Source organism: Oncorhynchus mykiss, chromosome 26, assembly GCF_013265735.2.
Source record: "Oncorhynchus mykiss isolate Arlee chromosome 26, USDA_OmykA_1.1, whole genome shotgun sequence".
In the NCBI taxonomy this organism is placed as follows: domain Eukaryota; kingdom Metazoa; phylum Chordata; class Actinopteri; order Salmoniformes; family Salmonidae; genus Oncorhynchus; species Oncorhynchus mykiss.
Genome location: NC_048590.1, coordinates 19529486 through 19553266, shown reverse-complemented (window position 1 = coordinate 19553266; position 23781 = coordinate 19529486). Strand labels below are relative to the sequence as shown.

The 23781-nt window shown below is 43.1% G+C and overlaps 1 protein-coding gene across 1 annotated transcript in view; it reads left to right on the top strand.

The window, feature by feature from the left end:
* The first annotated feature begins 16981 nt into the window (after positions 1-16981).
* adamts18 (ADAM metallopeptidase with thrombospondin type 1 motif, 18) overlaps positions 16982-23781 on the top strand; it is a 52814-nt gene continuing 46014 nt past the window's right edge. Inside the window, exons 1-2 of the mRNA XM_036964090.1 lie at positions 16982-17056; positions 17801-18120. Of these exons, the coding sequence (XP_036819985.1) occupies positions 17860-18120 (261 nt within the window). The 5' untranslated portion in view covers positions 16982-17056; positions 17801-17859. The remainder of the gene's footprint in view (positions 17057-17800; positions 18121-23781) is intronic.

The following is a 23781-nucleotide window of genomic DNA, read 5'->3' as shown; positions in this document are numbered from 1 at the left end:
GACCAGGGCCAAATGGTACGCTTTCTGATCACATCATTTATAGTACGTTTAAGAGCCCTCGAGGCCAAATGTGTTGGAAAAAAGTGGTTGGCACTTTTCTCACTAAATCATTCAGCTGGATATTATTTGTGACAGTAACTTGTTTTATTGTTTTCATTTGTGTTGATGTTTAAAGGGAAGATTGTAGAAGTCTGTTGCTGTTAAACATTCAAACTTGTTTCATCCTTCCAACTAAAAGTCCCATTTTATTTTGATCCGAATTTGACCGGTCATGTCGGAAAAACATTCGTAAAAGTGACATAAAGAGGAACACTACATGAGCTGGAGTGAAGCCACTGTCCATAGACAGTGGCGTGAAAAAGTATTTGCCCCCTTTAATGATTTTCTCTACTTTTGCATATTTTTGATACTGAATGTTATCAGATCTTCAACCAAAACCGAATATTAGATAAAGGGAACCTGAGTTTACAAATGACAAAAAATAAATATACTTTTTGTTTTATTTATTTAATTAACAAAGTTATGCATTACCCAATTCCCCTATGTGAAAAATGAATTTTTCCCTTACACTCAATAACTGGTTGTGCCACTTTTAGCTGAAATGACTGCAACCAAACGCTTCGTGTAGTTGTTGATCAGTCTCTAAAGTTGCAGTGGAGGAATTCTGGCCCACTCTTCCAAGCAGAACTGCTTTAACTCAGTGACATTTGTGGGTTTTAAAGGAGAATCCTGCCACAACATCTGAATTGGGATTAGGTCTGGACTTTGACTAGGCCATTCCAAAACTTCAAATTTGTTGCTTTTTAGCCATTTTCATGTAGACTTGATTGAGTATTTTGGATCATTGTCTTGCCGCATGACCAAGCTGCGCTTTAGCTTCAGCTCACAGATGGATGGCCTGACATTCTCCTGTAGAATTCTCTGATACAAAGCAGAATCCTGAGGCAGCAAAGCATCCCCAAACCATCACACTAACATTACCATGCTTGACCGTTGGCATGAGGTTCTTACTGTGGAATGCAGTGTTTGGTTTTCTCCAGACATAATGGGACATAATGGGTTCCCATGACCCAGTCTGCCCGAAGCGGTACGACTTTCTTCCCATCTTGACCAAATATGTATGCCAATAAACAATGCACTGCCGCCACCAGGCCGTTCCTCTCGATGTCAAAAATAGAAGTATGATTATATAATTATTTATGTTTGTATAAACTTCTGCATCAAGACCGTTTAGTTGGAATATCATCAACCTATTATGCACCCTGTCTTCTAACCCTCTTTCAGGAAGTAGGCATGTGAAAATGACATGTCTGTATTGTACCTATCTGTAGCGATGCTGGCTGTGGGACTTACTCCCTCATCTTGTAGCTTAAATGTTTCGGTTCAGTCAGCTATGACGTATTTTGCAATGTGACAAACTGCTCAGTGAAACATGTCAGACACACAAAACAGTTAGCACTTCAATTTGTTTGAGGACATAAAAGATGGAGAGAAGAAAAGTGCTGAATCAAAGGAAATGGGCAATTTCTTTCTCCTGACATCTGGCTTAAAAGTGATGAAATATTTTTAAACCTGTAATCGCCTCAAGATCAAAGTAAAACTGGGGAAATCCCACCACACACTCGGTATGTACAAATGTTCTCTCTACTGCTAAGCACAACTCCTTTAATTTGCAGTAATAAACCCTCGGAGACGTTACTATTTTATTTTACTAGGCAAGTCAGTTAAGAACAAATTCTTATTTTCAATGACGGCCTAGGAACTGTTCAGGGACAGAACAACAGATTTGTACCTTGTCAGCTCGGGGGGTTTGAACTTGCAACCTTACTAGTCCAACGCTCTAACCACTAGGCTACCCTGCCGCCCCCATAACCCTGCTGCGTGTTTGGTTGTGATTTCCTGACACAATTTAGGTCAAATAGTTTATTCAGGAAACAACACCTGCCATGTATCACCTTAAAATCATCCTAGCCACACTCAACTCTCCAGATAATCACGTTGATCAGTGGTCTATGAGAGTCTGTGCAATTAAATGAATCATGTTACGCATAACATTGACCATTTTACAGAAAAGGTGAGTCTTGTCTCACCTGAAACATTTGATCTTGAGTTTTGGATTGAGATAACAATCAGGCTGTGGTCTTCAGCAGCCATTTAGACTGGGATAACTGGGATGATCGTAAGGATAAAATGTTAAGCCTGGAGGTCAGTCTTGAAAGGCAATTACCCAGTCCTGTAGACTGTTTGGGCTCTCAATGACTGAGAAAAATAAACAGTGTGAGAGACCCCCCACCGTACCCCTCCTCCCAATGTGTGCTCATGTCACATCTTCTGATTGATGATCCCATAACCCAAGTGTGGTTGCTGGGAGTGTTAAGTACATAGGATCCAATTAGGATATATGCTGAGGTTAACCTATACAGTATATCATTTGACTTCGGCTAATGTCTGTTCTTCAGTGTATCTCCCAAAAAATGAAGACCATGACTGAATCCTAACTTAGAGAGACACTAAAAATGACATACGAACAGTGATTAATCTAAGTCGAACATCACTCCTCAAAAGTACATAAAAAGTAATTGAAAGTATTCCATGCATGCTCGATGGCAAAAAGCATATGGCATCGGTGGTATGTCGTGCAGACAAAACAGGGTTATTTCTGCTCAGTTACGGAAAATCACAAGGGCAAAGGACGAGCACTGACTGAGTGACAGGCAAACATATGGCTGCCACAGGGGCAACCACTAACAGCACCCAAAATAAAATCTAGGAGAAATAGCAGAACTCCCCCCCCCCCCAAAACGCTTGCAGATATGAGCAGCAATGAAATTACAAGGGGATGGGGACTGTAAATGAGGAGCAGATACAGGGAGCAGCATACGGATGCTGGCACAAGAATCTGAACTCAAGCCACGGCTGGAAAAGGGACTACCACACAATAAGCAAACAAACAAATTAAAAACAAACAAAACTAATGGAGGAAAAGAGAATGGCAAAAACTGGTAAAAAAATCTCTAAGGTTACCCTTTGGTTATGACCTCACTGAGTATTTGTGTCATTGGGTAAATAATTTGATTCAAAACAGAATTCACTAATTATCTTTGCCAGCTCGCAGAGCAAATGCTGAGGAAACTGCTGTGGGTTGTTTATGATAGCATACGCTTTGCATATTGAAATGACAGCAAGTGAGAGTTCTCGGTTCACAGTATGTAAGCTAATCATGTCTTTTGTTATCAGATGTCATGTCCTGTTGCGGTTTCTGGGATTTTATATCCATCCCCACGAGAACCACACTGGTTACATGTATTCGTAATGTGATATCTTGTATTCCTCTCCTGAAACAAACAACTTAGCTGTCTGACAGGCTCCAATGAACAGAGAGGCTTGGGTGAACTTCTTAACATTTGGGACATTTTGGACAGTTGGTCAAGCGTACCGTATATAAACTCATCTGTGAACACAGTGGTGTGGTGTGGCCTTGTTCAGTTTGGGGCCATCTGTGGCCACTCTATCCTGCATTGTCAGGACTGAAAAGAGAGAAGAAAGAGAAACATTGGAAAACAAGAACCATCTGGTAAACAACCACATTGTAGTCAAAGCAAAATGTGCTTTCCTGTCCTCCTTGCAAGTTAACAGTTCCATAGGCTGGGCACATCAGGAGGGCTGTGGGTGACTGGCCTGACACCGCCGATGTCAACCGCATTATCTCAGAATGAGGACTTTTGAAATCCTGACAGCACAGACAACCACACTCTTAGAAAAAAGGTGCCATGTAGAGTCCTTTACACAGAGGGTTCTACATGGAACCCAAAATAGTCCTACCTTGAACCAAAAAGTGTTGTACCTGGAACCAAAAAGTGTTGTACCTGGAACCAAAAAGTGTTGTACCTGGAACCAAAACGGGTTTTCCTATGGGGAAAGCCGAAGAACCCTTGTGGACCCTTCACAATCCCGTCAATCCCGTCAATTACTGATTGAAACGTGGATAAGGTGAAGAAAATCATATGTAATTTAGACTTCAGCCCTAACTCCAATATCTGCAACAATATATATTTTTTTCTTATATCATAAACGGGCATATTTTGTTTTGGCTAAGTATACAGTTTTGCTTAATATAAATCATAAAAGATAATAATGCCAATCATCGGTACACAACCTTATGGTAAATACGGTCTATGATACCAAATAACAGGCAGGGAGCTTATGACACTGAAAAGCTATTGACAGAGAGCCGTAGAAGTAAGCTACACCTAAAGATGTCCTCTGTCAGCTCCCAGACATGGCAGGAGCTCAGGGTCACAGATGTGAAAGTTGGTGGAGGGAGAGGTAATGGGTAGCTACAGCTGAGGTGTCAGTGTGCTACAGGTGGGCTGAAAACATCCTACCCATATAGCCCACAGTAATATTATAACACTTGAATAGCCAAATACTCTGATTCTGAATCATTTCACATGGTCTAGTGAGTGAAGCTGGTTGGCCTAGGTGCAGCTGTCTTTTCCCTAATTGAATAGTGGCAAGGCCCACAAAAATGTTTGATACCCCTACCCGAGGTTTAACAAACCAGAACCATGTTTTTCCATATCTCTAAGGTCTTCCATATATGAACTGGATAGATGTGTCAAAATATTTTACTGCAAAAGGGGTTCAATTGATAGATTGTGACACACCCCTTTAACTCAGTGCAGAATAATGCCTGGCTAGAGAGAGGTGGGACACATGCGCTCATGTAACCCAATATTGCAAGCTTTGATAATGCTGAAATGTAGAATACACGTAGTCAATTGTCTGCCTTGCATACAGAAACAAACAACATTAGCATATCTTAAAACATTTTGGAAATATAGACCTGTAAACACACAGATACAATATGTGGAAAAACCAACTATGAATATTTATGATCGTTTTTGGTAGTTGTTCAATAGACAACTTTCCAGGACAAATGTGCTCTCAGTCAGTGCAGTATGGTCCTACCTTACAAAAATACATACAGTTACACTTTTGTTGATGTTGTGGCTATTGTAATCAGCTCGAAGGAAAACAAATGGGCTCAGACATCGAAATACAATTTTTTGGGGTTCAAGGTTCCTAAAAGGATTTTGTATCTTTATCCCCTAGTTTTGCAATTAGGCCAGGGGGCTATCACAGATTAGCTTTATACTTAGCCTCAAATTCAATATGGCTGCCATAATAACATTTGATGGAGGTAAAATCACATGTAAATATGACATTTGTAAATGAGAGGCATTTTTCAGAATTGTGTAAATTTGATTCTGAATCCAATATGGCCAACATGTTTACACTCAAACACCTTTGCCTGCATATAAGTAGCCCTTGTTCTTTTTGTATTGTGTTATTCTGTCTTTAAAATGGTTTCGTAAGGCTCTTGGTATATCTAGGACTATAAGTGGCACTGCCATACCTCTGTTCTGTTTGAATAGCCAAAGCCAACTAGTTTTTCAATGTGTGTTCATGCTTAATCTCAGCATATCAACAACGGGCAATTCCACAAAATACAAGCACACAGTAACGTAACCAAGTTACAGGGAAGAAAACATGGTTGTGAAGTAAAGTCTGTGAAAGGGCTGTCACAAACAGACTTGCCTTTAGATATTTCCAATGCCTAATATGCCTGCGGGTGGAGTTTTTTTAAATGTTGAATGAGGCAAAAAGACATAGCACAGCTCCACACACATATGCATTTGAAGATGATCCCGGGGCTTTGATGGACAGTAAAAGAGTTGCAGAGGATAAAGCATGGCGCACAAAGGCCACTATGTCACAGTCAATCCCCAGCCACGATAAATAATCACATACAGAAAGTTGTACCTCTTGTTTGCCATAAATGGCATACTGTACAGAACCAGTCAAAAGATTGGACGCACCTACTCATTCAAGGGTTTTTCTTTATTTTTTAATATTTTCTACATTGTAGAATAGTAGGGAAGACGTCAAAACCTAAGAAATAACTAACGGAACCATGTAGTAACCAGAAAAGGTTTAAACAAATCAAAATATATGTTACACTTGAGATTCTTCAAAGTAGCCACCCTTTGCCTTGATGACAGCTTGGCAGACTTGAATCTCCGCAATGCCGTCTCCTCCCAAGGAGCCACCATTAGAAGTTACGAGGAGTTGCTTTGTGGTCTTATGGAACGGTTCCAGACCTTGGCCGCCACACATTCCTGGAGTAATTCCGTGGGTTGTCTGTCAGGCAGCCTACGATGATGGTAACCTCCCAGTCCCTCAGTCACTGTTACCCGGCTGTTAGTAGCACAACTTCCCCGGCTACCCCAGTTTCCCGGCAACCCTGCTTACCTCCCCGGGAACGCTTCACTGGAGAGTCAGGAACCTGTCAGGCATTTCTCACGCAGTGTTCTCTCATCATCGAGCTGCAGCCCTCCTCCTTCCCCTCGGATATAGCGTAACTCATCACACTGATGTCTGGAAGGGCTCTCGCCTGGGCTACGAAGTGTGGGAACAACAGTCGGCTGTATGCCTCAGTCTGGAGGAGTTCGTGGCAGAGGTGAAGAAGATTTTGGATTCTCCATTGTCCAGAAAGAGGCTGTCCGGAAGTTACTCCAGCTTCGGCAAGACTCCCGCAGTGTGGCAAACTATGCGGTGGATTTACGCACAATGGCAGGTGAGATTACCTAGAACCCGGAATCGCTGTTCAACACATTCCTAGCAAGGATTATCGGAGGAAGTTAAGGATGAACTGGCAGCCCGTGAACTACCGACGGATCTCGACTCGCTCGTTGCCTTGACCATCCGGATTGATGGGCGGTTACGAGAACGTAGGAAGGAGAGAATATCCAAATCCATTCGCACACCCAAGAATTCCACCTCTTGCCGAGCGGATGCAACTAGGCAGAGCTAGGCTGTCCCCAGCCAAATGTCTACACTGGCTTCACACAAAGAGTTGCCTGTATTGCGGAACTACTGGTAATTTTGTGTCCCCCTGTCCACTAAAAGACCCATGCTCACCGGTAGAGGCGAGTACTCTGGTGGGCCATACAGTTAACTTTTCCTCTCCACTTACTCGCACCCCTTTCCATGCCATCCTGTTGAAGGGGAACCAGTCAAAATATCTCCGGGTGCTCATCGACTCTGGGGCTGATGACAGTTTTATGGATGCTACCCTGGCATCCGAGCTGGGCATCCCCACTCAGTCCCTCTCCATTCCCATGGATGTTAAGAGTGCTGGACTGGCGCGCTATAGGCCGGGTCACCCACAATTCCACACCCATCATCATTGGCACCTGCCTATGTCCAGAGCGCAGCTGCAACATTTCCTGGGATTTGCCAACTTTTATCAACTCTTTATCCGGGGTTACAACACCCTGGCTTCCCCCTGTCTGCACTCACCTCTTCCAAGGTTTTGTTCACGTGATCCCCAGCTGCGGACCGGACGTTCCGGGACCTCAAGCAACGCTTCACCACAGCTCCCATATGGGTTCATCCTGACCCGTCCCGTAAGTTCGTGGTGGACTCCGATGCTTTGGATGTCGGAGTGAGGCATGTCCTATCCCAGCGTTCTGCCCTGGACCTCAAGTTACATTCCTGCGCCTTCTTCTCGCATCGCCTCAACACCATGGAGAGGAATTACGATGTGGGGAACCATGAGTTTCTCGTGGTGAAGATGGCATTGGAGGAGTGGAGACACTGGTTGGAGGGGGCGGATCATCCGTTTATTGTGTGGATTCGTTCATCCGTTCATTGTGACAGATCACAAGAACCTGGAATATCTCTGCAACGCCAAGCTCCTCAATTCCAGGTAAGCTAGGTGGAACCTGCTTTTCACCCAGTTTAACTCCTCCCTCTCCTAACAACCGGGATCAAGAATATCATGTCAGATGTGGTGTCAAGCTGCTATAGCCCCGCGTCTACAACCTTGTACACCGAGACCATCCTTCCCACCTCATGCCTGGCGATGGCACACAGATGGGAAATAAGGAAGCAGGTCTGTGAGGCACAGCGTTCCCAGCCGAACCTGGGGGGGGGGGGGGGGGGGGGGCAGATAGCCAGATGTTTGTTCCTGCTGCTGTCTGCCCCTTGGGAGTGGGCTCACTCCTCCAGGCTTGCCTGCCACCCAAGCTCCTATCGGTCCCTGGTCTTTGTGTGGCAACGCTTTTGGTGGCCTACCATGGTCCCGGACGTCTGCGCATTCGTCGCCGCCTGCACGATCTGTGCGCAGAACAAGACTCCTCGGCAAGCTCCGGCTGTTCTCCTTCAACCACTGCCTTTCCCTCACCGTCCCTGGTCTCACATATCCCTGGACTTCGTCACGTGTCTCCTCCCGTCTGATGAAAACACCGCCATTCTGACAGTAGTGGACCGGTTTTCCAAAGCCGCCAACTTCATTCCTCTCCCCAAGCTACCCTCTGCCAAAGTCACGGCTCAGCTCATGGTCCGTATCCATGGACTCCCAGTGACATGGTCTCCAACTGGGGTCCTCAGTTCTCCTCCCGGTTCTGGAAGGCGTTCTGCACACTCATTGGGTCATCGGCCAGCCTGTCCTCTGCACACCTCAGTCTAACGGCCAGTCGGAGTGAGCCAAACAAGACCTGGAGACGACTCTTCGCTGCCTCTCCGCCAACCCCACCACCTGGAGCCAGCAACACGTGTGGGTTTGAATACACCTGCAATACCCTCCCCTGCTCCGCCACTGGGCTCTCGCCTGTCAAGTGTTCCCTGGGTTATCAGCCCCCACTCTTCCTGGAACAAGAGGAAGAGATCGGCATACCCTCGGCCCAGATATATGTCTAGGATTAAACCTATGTCTCACAGGCCTTTGTCTCCTGTTTTTAGGCCCACCCCTCTTCCCCGTCTTATCGACAGCCAAACGGCGTACACGGTGATGTGCCTCGTGAAGGTTTGACCGCGGGACAGGGGATTCCAGTACCTGGTTGACTGAGAGGGTTATGGCCTGGAGGAGAGGTGCTGGGTCCCCGCTAGGGACATCCCGCTGAGTTTCAACGCCGGCACCAGGGTCAACCAGCTGTGCGCCCAGGTAGGATGCCAGGTGGCGACCCTAGAGGGGGGGGTACTGTCACACCCTGATTTGTTTAACCTGTCTTTGTGCTTGTCTCCACCCCCCTCCGGGTGTCACCCATCTTCCCCATTATCCCCAGTGTACTTATTCCTGTGTTCTGTTTGTCTGTTTCCAGTTAGTTTTGTTTCGTCAAGCCTACCAGCGTTTTCCCCATGCTCCTGTCTTTCTCTAGTTCCAATTTTTTAGCTGTCCCGGTTTTTGACCATTCTGCCCTGAGCCTTACTGCCGTTCTGTACCTTGTCACACCATCCTGGATTACTGACCTCTGTCTGCCCTGACGCTGAGCCTGCCCGCCATTCTGTACCTTTCAGACTCTGGATTACTGACCTCTGCCTGCCCTGACGCTGAGCCTGCCTGCCATTCTGTACCTTTCAGACTCTGCTCTGGACTACTGACCTCTGCCTGCCCTGACACTGAGCCTGCCTGCCATTCTGTACCTTTCAGACTCTGCTCTGGACTACTGACTACCTCGCCCTTGACCTGTCGTTTGCCTGCCCCCCTGTTTCTGTAATGAACTGTTTTTTACTTGGCTACTGTCTGTATCTGGGTTTTCTCCTGAGGCTTGATAAAAAAAAAACAATGGAGAAAATGCCTCCCACAACATTTTAACATGGAAATAGCTGTCATATCATTCAGCCTACAGTAGCACCCAATGTGTAGTGTTCAATGAAGGCTTACATTCCATGAGGCTTTTGAATAAAACATGCTGGGCTTGACCTTTATCCACTTGTCCTTCAGACAAGGAGGTGACTGAAAATGTTGTTGTGATGTTTGATGCAAGAAACCACTTTACAAAATAAAACACATCATTATTCCCATACCATTATTACAGAGAATCAGACAAATTATGCTACCCTGCCTATTGGCTACTTAGCTTATTCAAGCCTGTCTCGCTTTACACCACAGCCCTTTTAAGACAAAAAAATGCTCTTTACCTGACTTGTTTTTCAAAGATGTACATGTTTTGTGCTCTTGTAGGAAGCAATCACTCTGCATGCAGATCTCGCTTTGATCTCAAAACAAGCACATCTACTCATGACCGCTCATGCTGTAAACAGTCCAGTTCAAAGTAAATTTCACAGATCCATAAATAGCAATGGTGTATTTAAGTGATAATGCCCAAGAATCCGGTGTTTGGAGGATATACTGGTATCCTCCAAACACCAGCTTCTCTGGGATTATCACTTTTACACAACGGGTTACCAACATATTCAAATAATGATTTACATATTTTCTTTAAAAAATCATTTTGATGAATTTATTCATACTATTTCATCCTTCCACAAGATATAGTCCCGAAACAAATGTAGGGTTGCTACCCAAGCCGGCTGGCCGTTAGTTCTATTGGTTCGGTTGCCAGAGACGTGACCCAGTCGTTCAGTATTTCTGTTCTGCATCTATGGACGCGACCCGGTCGTTTGTTCTAAATGTTCCATTGTCATACTGGCTGGCAGCGTTCTTATCCCTTGCTTGCTAGCTAGCCAACTACGGCTAACTTACAGTCACGTCAAACAGTGCAGATAGAATAACAAAAGTAACTGCATTCGTTTAAGCTGTTTTCTAGAGACATTTATTTGGCTGCATCCATAACAATGAGCTAATGAGGCACGATTTCACCTGGCATAGAATATTCATTAGGGCACTGTTGTTCAGAGGAGCTAGCCAACAACACAGCTAACACAATAACTTCAAACTGAAGCTGGAAAGACTGCAAACTAGCTGCACTTTGTTTTGTTTGACCTTTTTTCAATTGAGATTTCTTTGTATATCCATAAAAATGATGTCAGCTGATTCATGATTTCGACTGGTTGAGAAACGCTGCCTGCCTCTCTTGTCCCGACTCCCGAACCCTACACGTTCATTACTATGTGACAGTTGGAGATCGAATGGCCAATATACCACAGCTAAAGGCTGTTCTTAAGCACGATGCATCGTGTAGTGCCTGGACACAGCCCTTGGCCGTGGTATAGTGATCATATACCACAAACCCCCAAGGTGCCTTATTGCTATTATAAACTGGTTACCAACATAATTAGAGCAGTAGAAAATAAATGTTTTGTCATACCTGTGGTATACGGTCTGATATACCATGGCTGTCAGCCAATCCGCATTCAGGGCTTGAACCAATCAGTTTAAAATTGCATATAGGCCTACTTCAGCTCTGATTGTTTATACCGCACCGGTCTGTGTAGATTACGGGCTGAGTCGTGGGTGTCAATGCAATAGAATCCTACAACAAAATATCCTGCATAGTTAGTTTTGCATACTTGTATAGTTAGTTTTGCAAGTCTTGCATAGTTCGTTTTGTTTCAGTATGATGCATTGAAAGTGGCTAATAATTGCATTGATTCGATCACAATTGCCACAGTAAACGGAAACGTTGGTAGAGTTAACTAAATTAAAATTCAATCTCGTGATTCTCTCCATTGTCATGTACTTCTAGAAGTAGTGGGTGGAGGAGTCAGGCGCAGAGAGCAGGGTAGTTGATATGTGGAATGTTTATTCCCAAAACAACAGTGTCGGTCAACACCACACACACGGGCGCAATAAGACCCAGTCCAAAACAACAAGACGAAACAGTTCAAGAACAAAATACTTCCACAGAACTCACACACATCATATAACAGAAAACAAGCCCTCACAAAAGCCGGCAGGCCTACCGGGTTTAAATAGCCCAAAACCAAAACCCAAACAAGAAACAGGTGCAACTAATCAGACAAAACTAAATGAAACAGAAAAGGGGATCGGTGGCAGCTAGTAGGCCGGCGACGACGACCGCCGAGCGCCACCCGAACAGGAAGAGGCACCATCTTAGGGGCGGCAGGGTAGCCTAGTGGTTAGAGCATTGGACTAGTAACTGGAAGGTACAAATCTGTCGTTCTGCCGTTCTGCCCCTGAACAGGCAGTTAACCCACTGTTCCTAGGCTGTCAATGACAATAAGAGTTTGTTCTTAACTGACTTGCCTAGTTAAATTAGTGACATCCATGGGTTGATACTCTATTTATTCTGCGCGGCAGTCCCGGGGGAGCTGCGCGGCAGTCTCGGGGCTATATGGAAGGCCAAGAGTTTCAAATCGTCTTAATACTTGTAATTATCATTTTCACTTGCTTTTTTCAAGAGTCAAATGTTATTTTTTGTAAACAGGATTTTTTCACCTGTCCAGTGGGTGTGTTTACAAGTGATTTGAACGCTTGTTCTGGTAATTTTTACATGCGTTCATTACACCTGTTCAGTGTACATTTACAGGTGATTCGAACGTTTGAATATTGTACTTTCAGACAGATTAAATTGTGCCACTGCACACGTTCTGAACGCCTGTGTAGTAACGGGTACATTTCATGCGTCTGAAAGTACCACATTGTAGCCCCTCTCACATACATTTCTGTGAGTTTGACTTTGTTTGACTTCCAGCCTGTTGCGATGAATCGCTTACTCAGGGAGAGAAGAGATGTTTCCAAATATGAATCAAATTGTTAAAATTAGTAAATTACATTTACAGAATGTAAACGCTACGGCAAGGCGTTGGTGATAAAAATGGAGTAAGAATTTAAAACAACTATTTCCACATAGCATTACAACTACAAAGCTGACACTGGCTAGATAGCTTATTTCCATTGAAATAGCATGGCTAGTTAGCTAGCTAGCAATATATTTCTGTTTCGCCTGTAACTAATGGTTGTTACGTTGTGGATCAGAGCAATAGTTATTTGTACTTGAAATTTGGTTGAGACTATCTTTATATTGGAAAATAATTGTTTACTTTGTGTATATTTCTTGTGTAATTCGTTGGCTTGGCTAGTTAGCAAGCTGAGATTTATTTGCTCAACTTGGCTAACCTAGCTGTAACTTACGACACTACGCGGAATGCCTGGATACAGCCCTTAGCCGTGGTGTATTGGCCATCTTTTATTTTATTTTATTTAAACTTCATTTAACTAGGCAAGTCAGTTAAGAACAAATTCTTATTTACAATGACGGCCTACCAAAAGGCCTCCTGTGGGGACGGGGGCCTGGGATTAAAATAAATAAATAAATAAATACAATATGAATATAGGACAAAAACACACTTCACAACAAGAGAAACAACACTACATAAAGAGAGACCTAAGACAACAACATAGCAAGGCAGCAACACATGATAACACAGCATTGTAGAAACACAACATAACAACAACATGGTAGCAACACAACATGGTAGGAGCACAAAACATGCTACAAACATTATTGGGCACAGTCAACAGCACAAAGGTCAAGAAGGTAGCGACAACAATACATCACACAAAGCAGCCACAACTGTCAGTAAGAGTGTCCGTGATTGAGTCTTTGAATGAAGTGATTGAGATAAAACTGTCCAGTTTGAGTGTTTGTTGCAGCTCGTTCCAGTCAATAGCTGCAGGGAACTGAAAAGAGGAGCTGCAGTAGATAGGGCTGCAGTAGATATCTCAGAGAGGGGGTAGTGAGGCCTAAGAGGGTTTTATAAATAAGCATCAACCAGTGGGTCTTGTGACGGGTATACAGAGATGACCAGTTTACAGAGGAGTATAGAGTGCAGTGATGTGTCCTATACTGAGCATTGGTGGCAAATGTGATGGCCGAATGGTAAAGAACATCTAGCTGCTCGACAGCACCCTTACCTGCCGATCTATAAATTATGTCTCCATAATCTAGCATGGGTAGGATGGTCATCTGGATCAGGGTTAGTTTGGCTGCTGGGGTGAAAGAGGGGCGATTACAATAGAGGAAACAAAGTCTAGATTTAACTTTAGCCTGCAGCTTTGATATGTGCTGAGAGAAGGACAGTGCACTGTCTAGCCATACTCCCAAGTACTTGTATGATGTGACTACCTAAAGCTCTAAACCCTCAGAGGTCGTTATAACACCTGTGGGAAGAGGGGCATTCTTCTTACCAAACCACATGATCTTTGTTTTGGAGGTGTTCAGAACAAGGTTAAGGGTAGAGAAAATTTGTTGGACACTAAGAAAGCTATGTTTTAGAACATTTAATACAAACTCTGGGGAGGGACCAGCTGAGTAAAATACTGTATCATCTGTATATAAATGGATGAGAGACCTTTCTACTGCCTGAGCTATGTTGTTGATGTAAATTGAGAAGAGCGTGGGACCTAGGATTGAGCCTTGGGGTACTCCCTTGGTGACAGACAGTGGCAGAGAAAGCAGATTTTCTGACTTTATACACTGCACTCTTTGAGAGAGGTAGACCAAAGACCCAGGCCAAACCAGGCCAAAGACCCCTAAGAGACACCAATACTCCTTATCCGGCCCACAAGAGTGGAATGGTCTACCGTATCAAAAGCTTTGGCCAAGTCAATAAAAATAGCAGCATAATATTGCTTAGAATCAAGGGCAATGGTGACATCATTGAGGACCTTTAAGGTTGCAGTGACACATCCATAACCTGAGCGGAAACCAGATTGCATACCCGAGAGACTACTATAGACATCAATAAAGCCAGTCAGTTGATTATAGACAAGTCTTTCCAACACTTTTGATAAACGGGGCAAAATACTGTATACCACAAATCCCCAAGGTGCCTTATTGCTATTAAAAACTGGTTACCAACAGTAAACAAGTAATATTGACTCATACCCGTGGTATACGGTCTGATATACCCTGCCTTGCTTACTTGCTATCTGTCTCATGTTGTACCGATCATCAACAAGAACAAGAGTGAATTCTGTTGAATTGTCTGGTCTAAATTCTTGTTAGGAAGATGTTGCTGTTCACAGGAATCTCCAAATGCTATGTTGAACGAGCACCACAGATGAAGGAGGGGGAGGAAAACGGACAGCTCCTTTCCACCACACCTTCACCAAGTCATACAATGTTTACTTCAGGAACAACTGTTACATCAGAAATAAATACAGAATTATTTTAGTTTATTCTGTTTCTAATGTTTTTTATGCCTGATGTGAGTAATTTTGTATTGTTTTGAAACATTTATTAAATATATATTCAGTCAAAACTCACTTATTATTTTATGTTTGCTAAAATAATGTATGTTTTGTACGGTTACTTTTTGCATACTGAAAAAGTCTCATTATTTTTGAGCTAGACTATGGTCGGGTAAATGTATACTGTAAAGGTCTACTACCATTTTTAAAATGTTGTAGATGAATGAAATTGGCACATTTTTTAAAATAGTTTGTTGCAACTGTCTGGCGTGGAAGTGGGCAAAATGGAATACATTGGAGGAGGAATGGAGAATTCATGAGAAACTAGAACTTGCACCCTGGTCCTTTCCTCCGCTGGCCCCTTAACAGTTTATAAATTCCTTTTTAGAAAACATTTTAATCCAGCCTTTGTGGTTTGGAAGGTACAGTGACTATTATTGCTTTAATTTATTTATCAAACAAATGGGGTTTTGGAGAAGTAGGTACTTTTCTCAAAACAATCCCATCAAAAGTGTCATCATTTATTTTTTTTTTACATATGGACTTAGAGTTTGATACTTCAGACAAGGAAAAATGATGGATAGCTAATTAAAATTAAGAAAAAGAAATCTGTGCTTTTTTCAATACATAAATGCTTAAATTCTACCAAATAAGTTGTCTTCGGCAATTATCCAAAAACAACTACAAAAACGCCATTACTTACCCAATAGGCTGAACAGCTATAATAAACGTGTGTAAAAATAACAAGTGTTCTAGTCCCCTGTAAATGCACCCTGGACAGGTGTAAAGAACATGTGAACAAAAAATGCCATTTTATACTTGGAAAAAGCAAGTGCAAAATGATCAGAACAAGTGTTCAAATCACGTGTAAACACACACTGGACAAGTGAAAAAATCACGTTTGCAAAAATGACATTTGATAATTACATTTCATACAAAGGTCTGTCAGGTGTGCAATTTCTTATAAGACTTTTAAAGTGGAATGAAAATCTGACCTTGAATTATAGGCTACACAATTCGTATCCAATCAAATGCTTTCTGTATCTTCCTTGGTGTGGAAAGTTGCTTGGACCTGAAATATTCATTTAACATCTCTATATCATTTCCACTGGTCATAGACGTCAGTTCAACGTCTTGTTTTGATTTACATTTGGTTAGTTGTCAACTAAGGTCAAATTCAACGTGTAATCAACAACAAAAAATCATAATGCCATTGGATTTAGCTCTCAAAACTGGGTGAAAAAAAATATGAAATGCACTTATGTTGATGATTTTTTGCAAATCCAATTTGTTTTCCACGATGATTCAACATTATCACATATATTTGTTTGGGTTCAAATTACGTGGAAACAACGTTGATTTAACCAGTTTTTGCCCTGTGGGTTGTGTGGGGAGCACGAATTTGTTCAGCTCAACACTGAGCCAAAGAGAGTTAAGAGCTTTCCTACACAACAGTAGGCTACTTATCTCAGAGAAGATGATGCTCTTTGCTGATTGGCCCCGCTTCGTTTCCACCCGCGGGTGCTACTGCTGCTTTACAGTCTGCAGGAGCTGACTGTCACTGTTCACTATAGAGAGCACAGTCAGCACTCCGGCGATTTGTTACCTGTTTCAGAAAGACGCACGAGTGCGCTTTACCTCTCCAGGCACAGCCAAATGGACCTGGCGGACTTGACGTGATTATATGTAAAAGGCACCTAAAGAAATTAGCAATGTCTTACAGTTGCATTATGCGCTGCCGCAGGTTATTACTTCTGTGTTTGTTGAGGAGGTAACAGAGGAGGTATTGCATGCCAACATGGATTGTCTTTTTCTTTTGATATGGACTTTGCCTATCCCACTTGTCAGCTGCACATCAGTGAAGATTTTATCCACTCTGTGGTTCTGGAACACATTGAAGGCAGGTGACAACTGTATAATCAGATATACGTTTAAATTGCAGTAGGCTGCCTGTTACAGTAAACTGTTGCGCATGTTGTGCCATTAACTTGTTCCTACCTGTCGTTTTGCAGACGCTGCATATCTACTGCTCACATTCCATTTACTCTGTTTCGTCCACTTTTGCCAGTGACACCAGTGGACTGAATCACGGTTCGTATTTTTGCATGGGCCGGTTGTTTACTTCTCTCCATAACAGATAAGAAAATGTTTACTAACAGCATTGTAGTCTGCAACAGTCTGTTATTTTTTACAATCCTTTAGAATGAAACAATAACATAGCTACTGTTCAGAAATAATAAAACGCATTACTTGTATTTGGTGTGTCAGGTTTATCGATGAGTCGCCAGTTAAAGCGCTCATGGTGTCTTGCGCGCATACTGCCTCTCATCTTCTTGGCTGGTAAACTTTAGCCACGCGCGTTATGCCGGTGAAGGAATTCCCTGCAGAAGCGGCAGTTTCCTCATTGAGCAGCCGGATACGGGGCGGGTCAAGTTTAGATGATTTACATTCTTTGTTTTACCAGTGAGAATGGATGTAACTGTAAAAAACTATCTGGATTTGTTTCTGGGCGTTCCTATTAGGCCTACGTGGCGTCTGATACGGTTTCTAAATAATGGGTGTCTCCGTGTTCTTATTGAATAAATGTTTATTATATTGATATAGGCTATGATAATGGAATAACGTTTATGACTTTTGGATCTGAAACATGATTTGATGATGTCTAATACTCCCCTCATAAATCAGTTAAATATTATGACACTGTTTGACCAATTATACTGTGATCAGTATAATTAGACTAGAGGGAATTGAGATTTGTGCAAATGCTTTGTGCAAATAAGATGAACCCATTGGATGTGGGTTTGGTAAGTGACCTTCACTATGGTTCTCCTTCAGATTACGTGTTTGTGACGCCAATTGAGGTGGATGCTCAGGGTGGGTATGTGACCCACGATATGCTGCGGCGAGGCCGGAATAAGAGGTCCCTGCCATCCATGAGGGGCCCTGTACACTACAGACTATCTGCCTTCGGGTGGGACATGCACCTGGACTTACAGCATTCCATGGTAGTGGCAGAGGGCTTCACAGTACAGGTACTGGGGACAGAGGGCATCACCACATTGGCACAGGAGCCAGCCCATCAGGACTGCTTGTATCAGGGATTTATACACAACTTCACAGCTTCCTCTGCAGCCATATCTACATGTTCTGGCTTGGTAAGTGTCCCCTTGAGTCCTTACACTTTATCCTGTGTCAGGAAACCACCTTTATAATATGCAATGTAAGAGACAGTTCTGTTTTTTTTTTAAATTGCTGGCCTTAGTGCCTCTTTCACTATTTCCTCCCTCAGGTTGGACACGCAGATCACATGTCCCACCCTGGACACTAGGCCTCCATAAAACATACCTTTATTTTTGCCAATAGCATCTACCTCCTCTGCTGCCTGCTATTTTGTCCCTTGTTTGCGCTGCTTCCCCATCTCCCTTGTTCAGTGCAATTAAACCCAGGGTGAAGTTTCAGCCGCTTGGCTGGCAGTGCTACTCTTTGTATTGTCCCTTTCATTAGTAGTAGCTTCTCCACAATTAAACAGCAGTGACCCATTCTTTTAAAACTGTGCAAGGGACACAATGTAATTTGGGAGCAGTTGCATTTGAATAGACTGGAAGGACTCTTTGACCTGTTTTCTCCTCCCCATTTTCTTTTTTTCTCTCCAAAGGATGACCCGAGGGCCATCAGAAATTCACTTAGTCCACCGTTACTTAAAATGTGCTTCTACTTTTAGATTTCAGACGGAAAGGAGGGAGAGCCACATTAAAATACCTACTTTTGCAGTAGTACATTAAAACTGGAAAAAAAAGGGGGAAGATCGAAAAAAAATAATGCGCCGGAAAGAAGGTCTGTCTGTTACACTGAAAGAGTGCATAGCCTGGAGGACTTTAACCCCACATGTCATCTCCCCTTCATGAGGAGCTTTGGATTAAGTACAAATGAGGACCCATTCATCCCCGTTGATCCTCAGCAGCTTCTTTTGCCCGGAAACGGAGGATAACTGGCAGCCTGTTTGGGTGAGAGCTTGATTTTGTTTTTGTGCAAGAAGAAGAGTGTTCATTCCGAGTTTGGAGTGGCGCTCCTAGGGAGGATGGTTGCTCTCTCTATGGGCCTATGGAGGCCCTTTCTATGGTAGTGTACAGTAGGTCCCCACTGCTGGCACACAGACAGACAGGCTCAGGGTCGGTCAGTCTGCCCACGCTGGTTCTCTTAACTACTGTTTGACAGCATCATGCCCCTAGCAGATGGAGGGGGATTCTGTTTTTAAATCAAGAACAGGCAGACTCTGTATTAAGACCGGGGATAGGGGATTTGCTTAGTAAATCCTGAATCATTTAACATGGTGTTTTTAATTACATTCCTCATGAGAAGGACATGTACTTCCTTTGTGAGTCGAAAGTATTTTCTCTTTTTCTCTTTTCTGCTGACCTCAAATGACTTAAAGACACCAGATAAAAAATAAAATAAAACTAGTACAGCTATTGCTGGTTGAAACACAGGAGTTTTCTGCCTGCATTCTCTGGTACCAGAGGTCACGGTGGTTGACCTCAGTCACTCTCTCTTTCAGGGTCGTGCTGGTCTCAGTTCCTCTGTAGTGCAAGTTCAAAGCTGCTGTCCCATTCCTCTGTGAATGCAGGGAGAGATAAATTAGAGCTCTGCTGTCCTCCTCAGGCCACCACTCCGTACACTGGGTGACAGAGCCAGCCCTTCTTCACAAGGACCAGTCCCCAAGAGCTGAACTGAACTCAACAAGAACTGTTCCAGCCCACGGCCAGTAGGCTTGGATGCACTCTCTGAGACCTTCCTTAATATGTCATTTATTATCTTATTGGACGGCAGGAGCATTGGTGTGTGGACCAGCTATATTGTTTGGCTGTTGAGCCGTTAGATTGCCCCTTCAGCGGATTCCGTCTCTCTGGCTAAGCGTGTCCGACCATGACAAACTCGACCATGACCTTTCCCAAGCCCCCTCTTCCACGTTAGGATGCGTGTCTCTCTAATCTATACAGTTACAGCCACACCTTTTAAAGTTGAAGTGTTAGCTGAGAAAACGATGAAACACATTTCTGATAAGACTTCAAGTTCGTCTTGGGCGCATATTTTATGTGGTTGAAATAGTCTGCTTGCATAACAGCATCAAAGATAACACATTACACGCGCTGTCACTTTTTCTCAAGAGATACTGAAAGAAAGAAATCCGATTTCTCCACTCCTGTAGCCGAGACAAAACTAACATTTGTTGTATAATTTTACAGCAAGAAATGCATAATTCTGCAAGAGTTCATATTATATTACTCTACGTGTGAGAGGTTATAGGCCTACAGTTGGTGTCCATATTTCAGTTAATATTCCATTTAACCCAAATGATCTTAAATTAGGAATATTCTGTTTATTTACAGATACAGGGATACTCTTGAGCGGGTGCAGCTTATCCCGAGTAAGACTAAAACCGGGCTATGAGCTACCATCCGGAATACTGTGTGCATGTAAATGTGGTCACTGCGAGGCATCTCTCCTTTCAGTGTTTCCTATTGAAGCAGGTCACTTTCGCTTAGGTAACCACATATATTCCGAGAACACGTTTTTGTTGTTGTTCTTTGCTTTAGAAATTAGCCTGAGAGGTCTAGGTGTATTATTTTCCCACAACCCCTGTGGAGTTGTAGACCTGTTCTAATTAGGGGGGTAATTGAGTCTGTTTGGATGTGTACTAGGGGTCTTTTTAATGACCCCCAGGTACTATGGGATGAGTGTGAAAACTCCCCCTTTTCTCTTTCTTTCTCTCATTCCCCAGCGTTTTGCTCTCAGACACCTCAAAGCAAGTTGTTTATTTTGCTTAGTGCCTTAGTGTTGTCGTTGACACCCTAGAGTGTGGAATACCACTCAGGGACAGTTGTGATATCCATTAACAATGAACTGAGGAAAGGAAACGTATCAGCAGACATGCACATTTGTCTGTCTCGACGAGGTGTAAGTCGCAGGACGTTCCGCTGTGTGAAAAAAAAAAGATGGTCATTCCCTTCCCGTGGTGTGGTATTAGTCATATAACTGGTTTATTGGGATTATTATTGGGATTAGTGTAGTCCTACATATATTACAAAACATGATTTATAGGTGATGTGGTGGCCATAAATTATTGTCCTGGAGTGAACTTTTCTTTGGAGAGTATCATATTTAAATGCTGTGCACAGGCCTGAAATAAACAAGATGGCTGCAGATCAGTTCTTTCTCAGCACCACATATGACCTACTGTAAGCCACAACTCTCTCTGCTCAGTGTCCCATGGGCTCCATCTCCCCACAATGGGCTCCATATGGATGCAGGGCATACAGGGAGTAGGGCTGAGCCTGATACATGATGAGGGATTCTCAGGTAGGGCTTTGGGCATTTGTACTTGTCCATTTTCATAAGAGGACTGGACAAATTGGAACGTCTGTTGGGCCTCTGTAGTTACAATCTCTCCCTCGTCCCTCTCATAACTCATAGGCTGTTATGCCACATACGACGTGAGCCGGTCGTGTTGTGAGCGCTGCAGAGGGCGATTCCCTGGTGGTCTCCGTGGTGACAGTGATGTAGTGCCCACCGCTAGATGCCAGTAGGAGAGGGAGCCAGGCCCTCGCCATTCTGCTCTTGTCACAGGCATTGTGCTCGGGTTTTCTCACGCAAGACGAATGAGGAGCGCTGAAGTGGTCGTCACTTCACAAAGCAGAATCCATACATATTCCTCGACGCGTCTGTGTCAGCACAGTAGATGCAGTACAGCTTTTGTTAGACAATATGTTATTTTCCAACAGCGGTTCTGGCTTGTTGTGAGATGAGGATAGTGTTTTGACCGGTATGGCTGCTTTAGTGAACATTTGTCTCTGTGTATAAGACGTGCACAAACATGGTTGCAGAACAAATCAAATCAACGTTTATTGGTTGCGTACACCGATTTTGCAGATGTTATCACAGGTGCAGCTAAATGCTGGTGTTTCTAGCTCCAACAGTGCCGCAATACGATGCAATACAAGACACTACACACATAATCCAAAAAGTAAAAAATAAAGAAATTAAGAAATGTCATAACGAATCCTATTAACAACCCAAATAGCACTGTAACAGTAATTCAAATGTAATAGTAATCCAAATGTAACAGTAATCTAAATGTAACAGTAATCCAAATGTAACAGTAATCCAAATGTAACAGTAATCCAAATGTAACAGTAATCCAAATGCAATCTCTACGTATCTACACTGGATGAATTTACACAAGATATTCTAGGAATTATATGTACAGTTGTAGATATACCAGAGTGAGCTATGTCAAGAATCCAGTATATACAAAAAATATGCGGTGTGTATAAACAGTGTCAATAAAATGAAATGTACGGTATTAAAAATATTAGAATGAGAGAATAAATTATTGAAATACACAGTACAAAACCCAATAGCAAAATGGACAGAATTGCAGGAAATTAGCTTCCGGACCTGAGTCCAGAATCAAAATAATATATATGTATGTGAATGGGGTGTATTGACAGTATATGAATAGAAATGGTGAGTATAGGTGTGTTTAACCTTTATTTTATCAGGGAGTTATACTGAGACCACGGCCTCTTTTACAGAAATGACAGAAAACACACACATCAAATATAAATACAAAATGCAAGCAGAAAGAAAGAGCACATTCGTCCGTAATAAGGTCCCCAATCAGCTGTATAGGATGAGCCATGACTAGAATACAGTATATACATATAAAGTGGGTAAAACAGTATGTACACATGATTAAAGTGACCCGTGTTCAATGACTGTACAAGGGCAACGGTCTCAAAGGTGCAGGGTAGAGTACTGTATGTTAGCCGGCTAGTGACCGTGTCTGTGGTTTAGGGCAGGGTACTGGAAACAATGGTAATAGTAAAGGTGTTAGCTAAATTGAACACAGAACCATATACAGTATATCCCATATTTACTTTAAGATTCTATCAATTTCTCTTTTCCCCCCAATGGGAGTGACTGAGTGCCAGAAATAGTGGACTTCCCAATTTGGCCACATGCAGAGTCATCATCCACTGTCAGAGGAAGTTGCTTGGTCCCAACTGGTCTGACAGGAAAATGAGTTGAACCTTGCCCATTCGATTCAGCTGATAAGGGGGCTGTATAACATCATTAGCCATGGTGTTTCCAGGCCCACCTCTGCTTTATTTGGAGAACAAGGGCTGCTCAGTGGGTGTCTATGCTCTTTAAAGGCAATTAGTGACGCCACACACTCTGTGGAATGCTCTAGGCTAACGCTGAGGCAAACTCAAATCATTATGGGCCAGGTCGAATGATAGACATGGAGACATAGACCGCTCACACAGACGTGGGCTGTATTTTGGACTGATAATGGCCTGTGTCCTTTTACCATAGCTGACAGAAGCTGAGTGATGTGGATGCTCTGGTCTGCATCCACCGACACTGTGGTCACATGTAACGCTGAGCTGGAGTGCAGATGTGTTTTAAGGCTTTATAATCACTGGCTTTGAGTTTCTCACACATCTCTCCCAGTCTTTAACGGCATGTAAGCGCTTACTAACTTAAAAATATAATGTCATGGCTGGGAGCCTTAAAAGCAGCTACAGTTTACACAAAGACAAGCTAATTACATTTTCCCCCGCGACAGACCCTAAGGAACGAGCTATAAATTGTGTCCCGTACTAACACTGAAAACATGCATGGCCGAAATGTGTAAGGTTACAGTTTGTAGTCACAGGCCTCGGAAAACCACATGAAAGCAAAAGCAAAGTCATGTCGTAATAGCTTCCATAGGGAAGTCCTCTGAGACCATCGGTGTGTTAGCTAACTCCCGA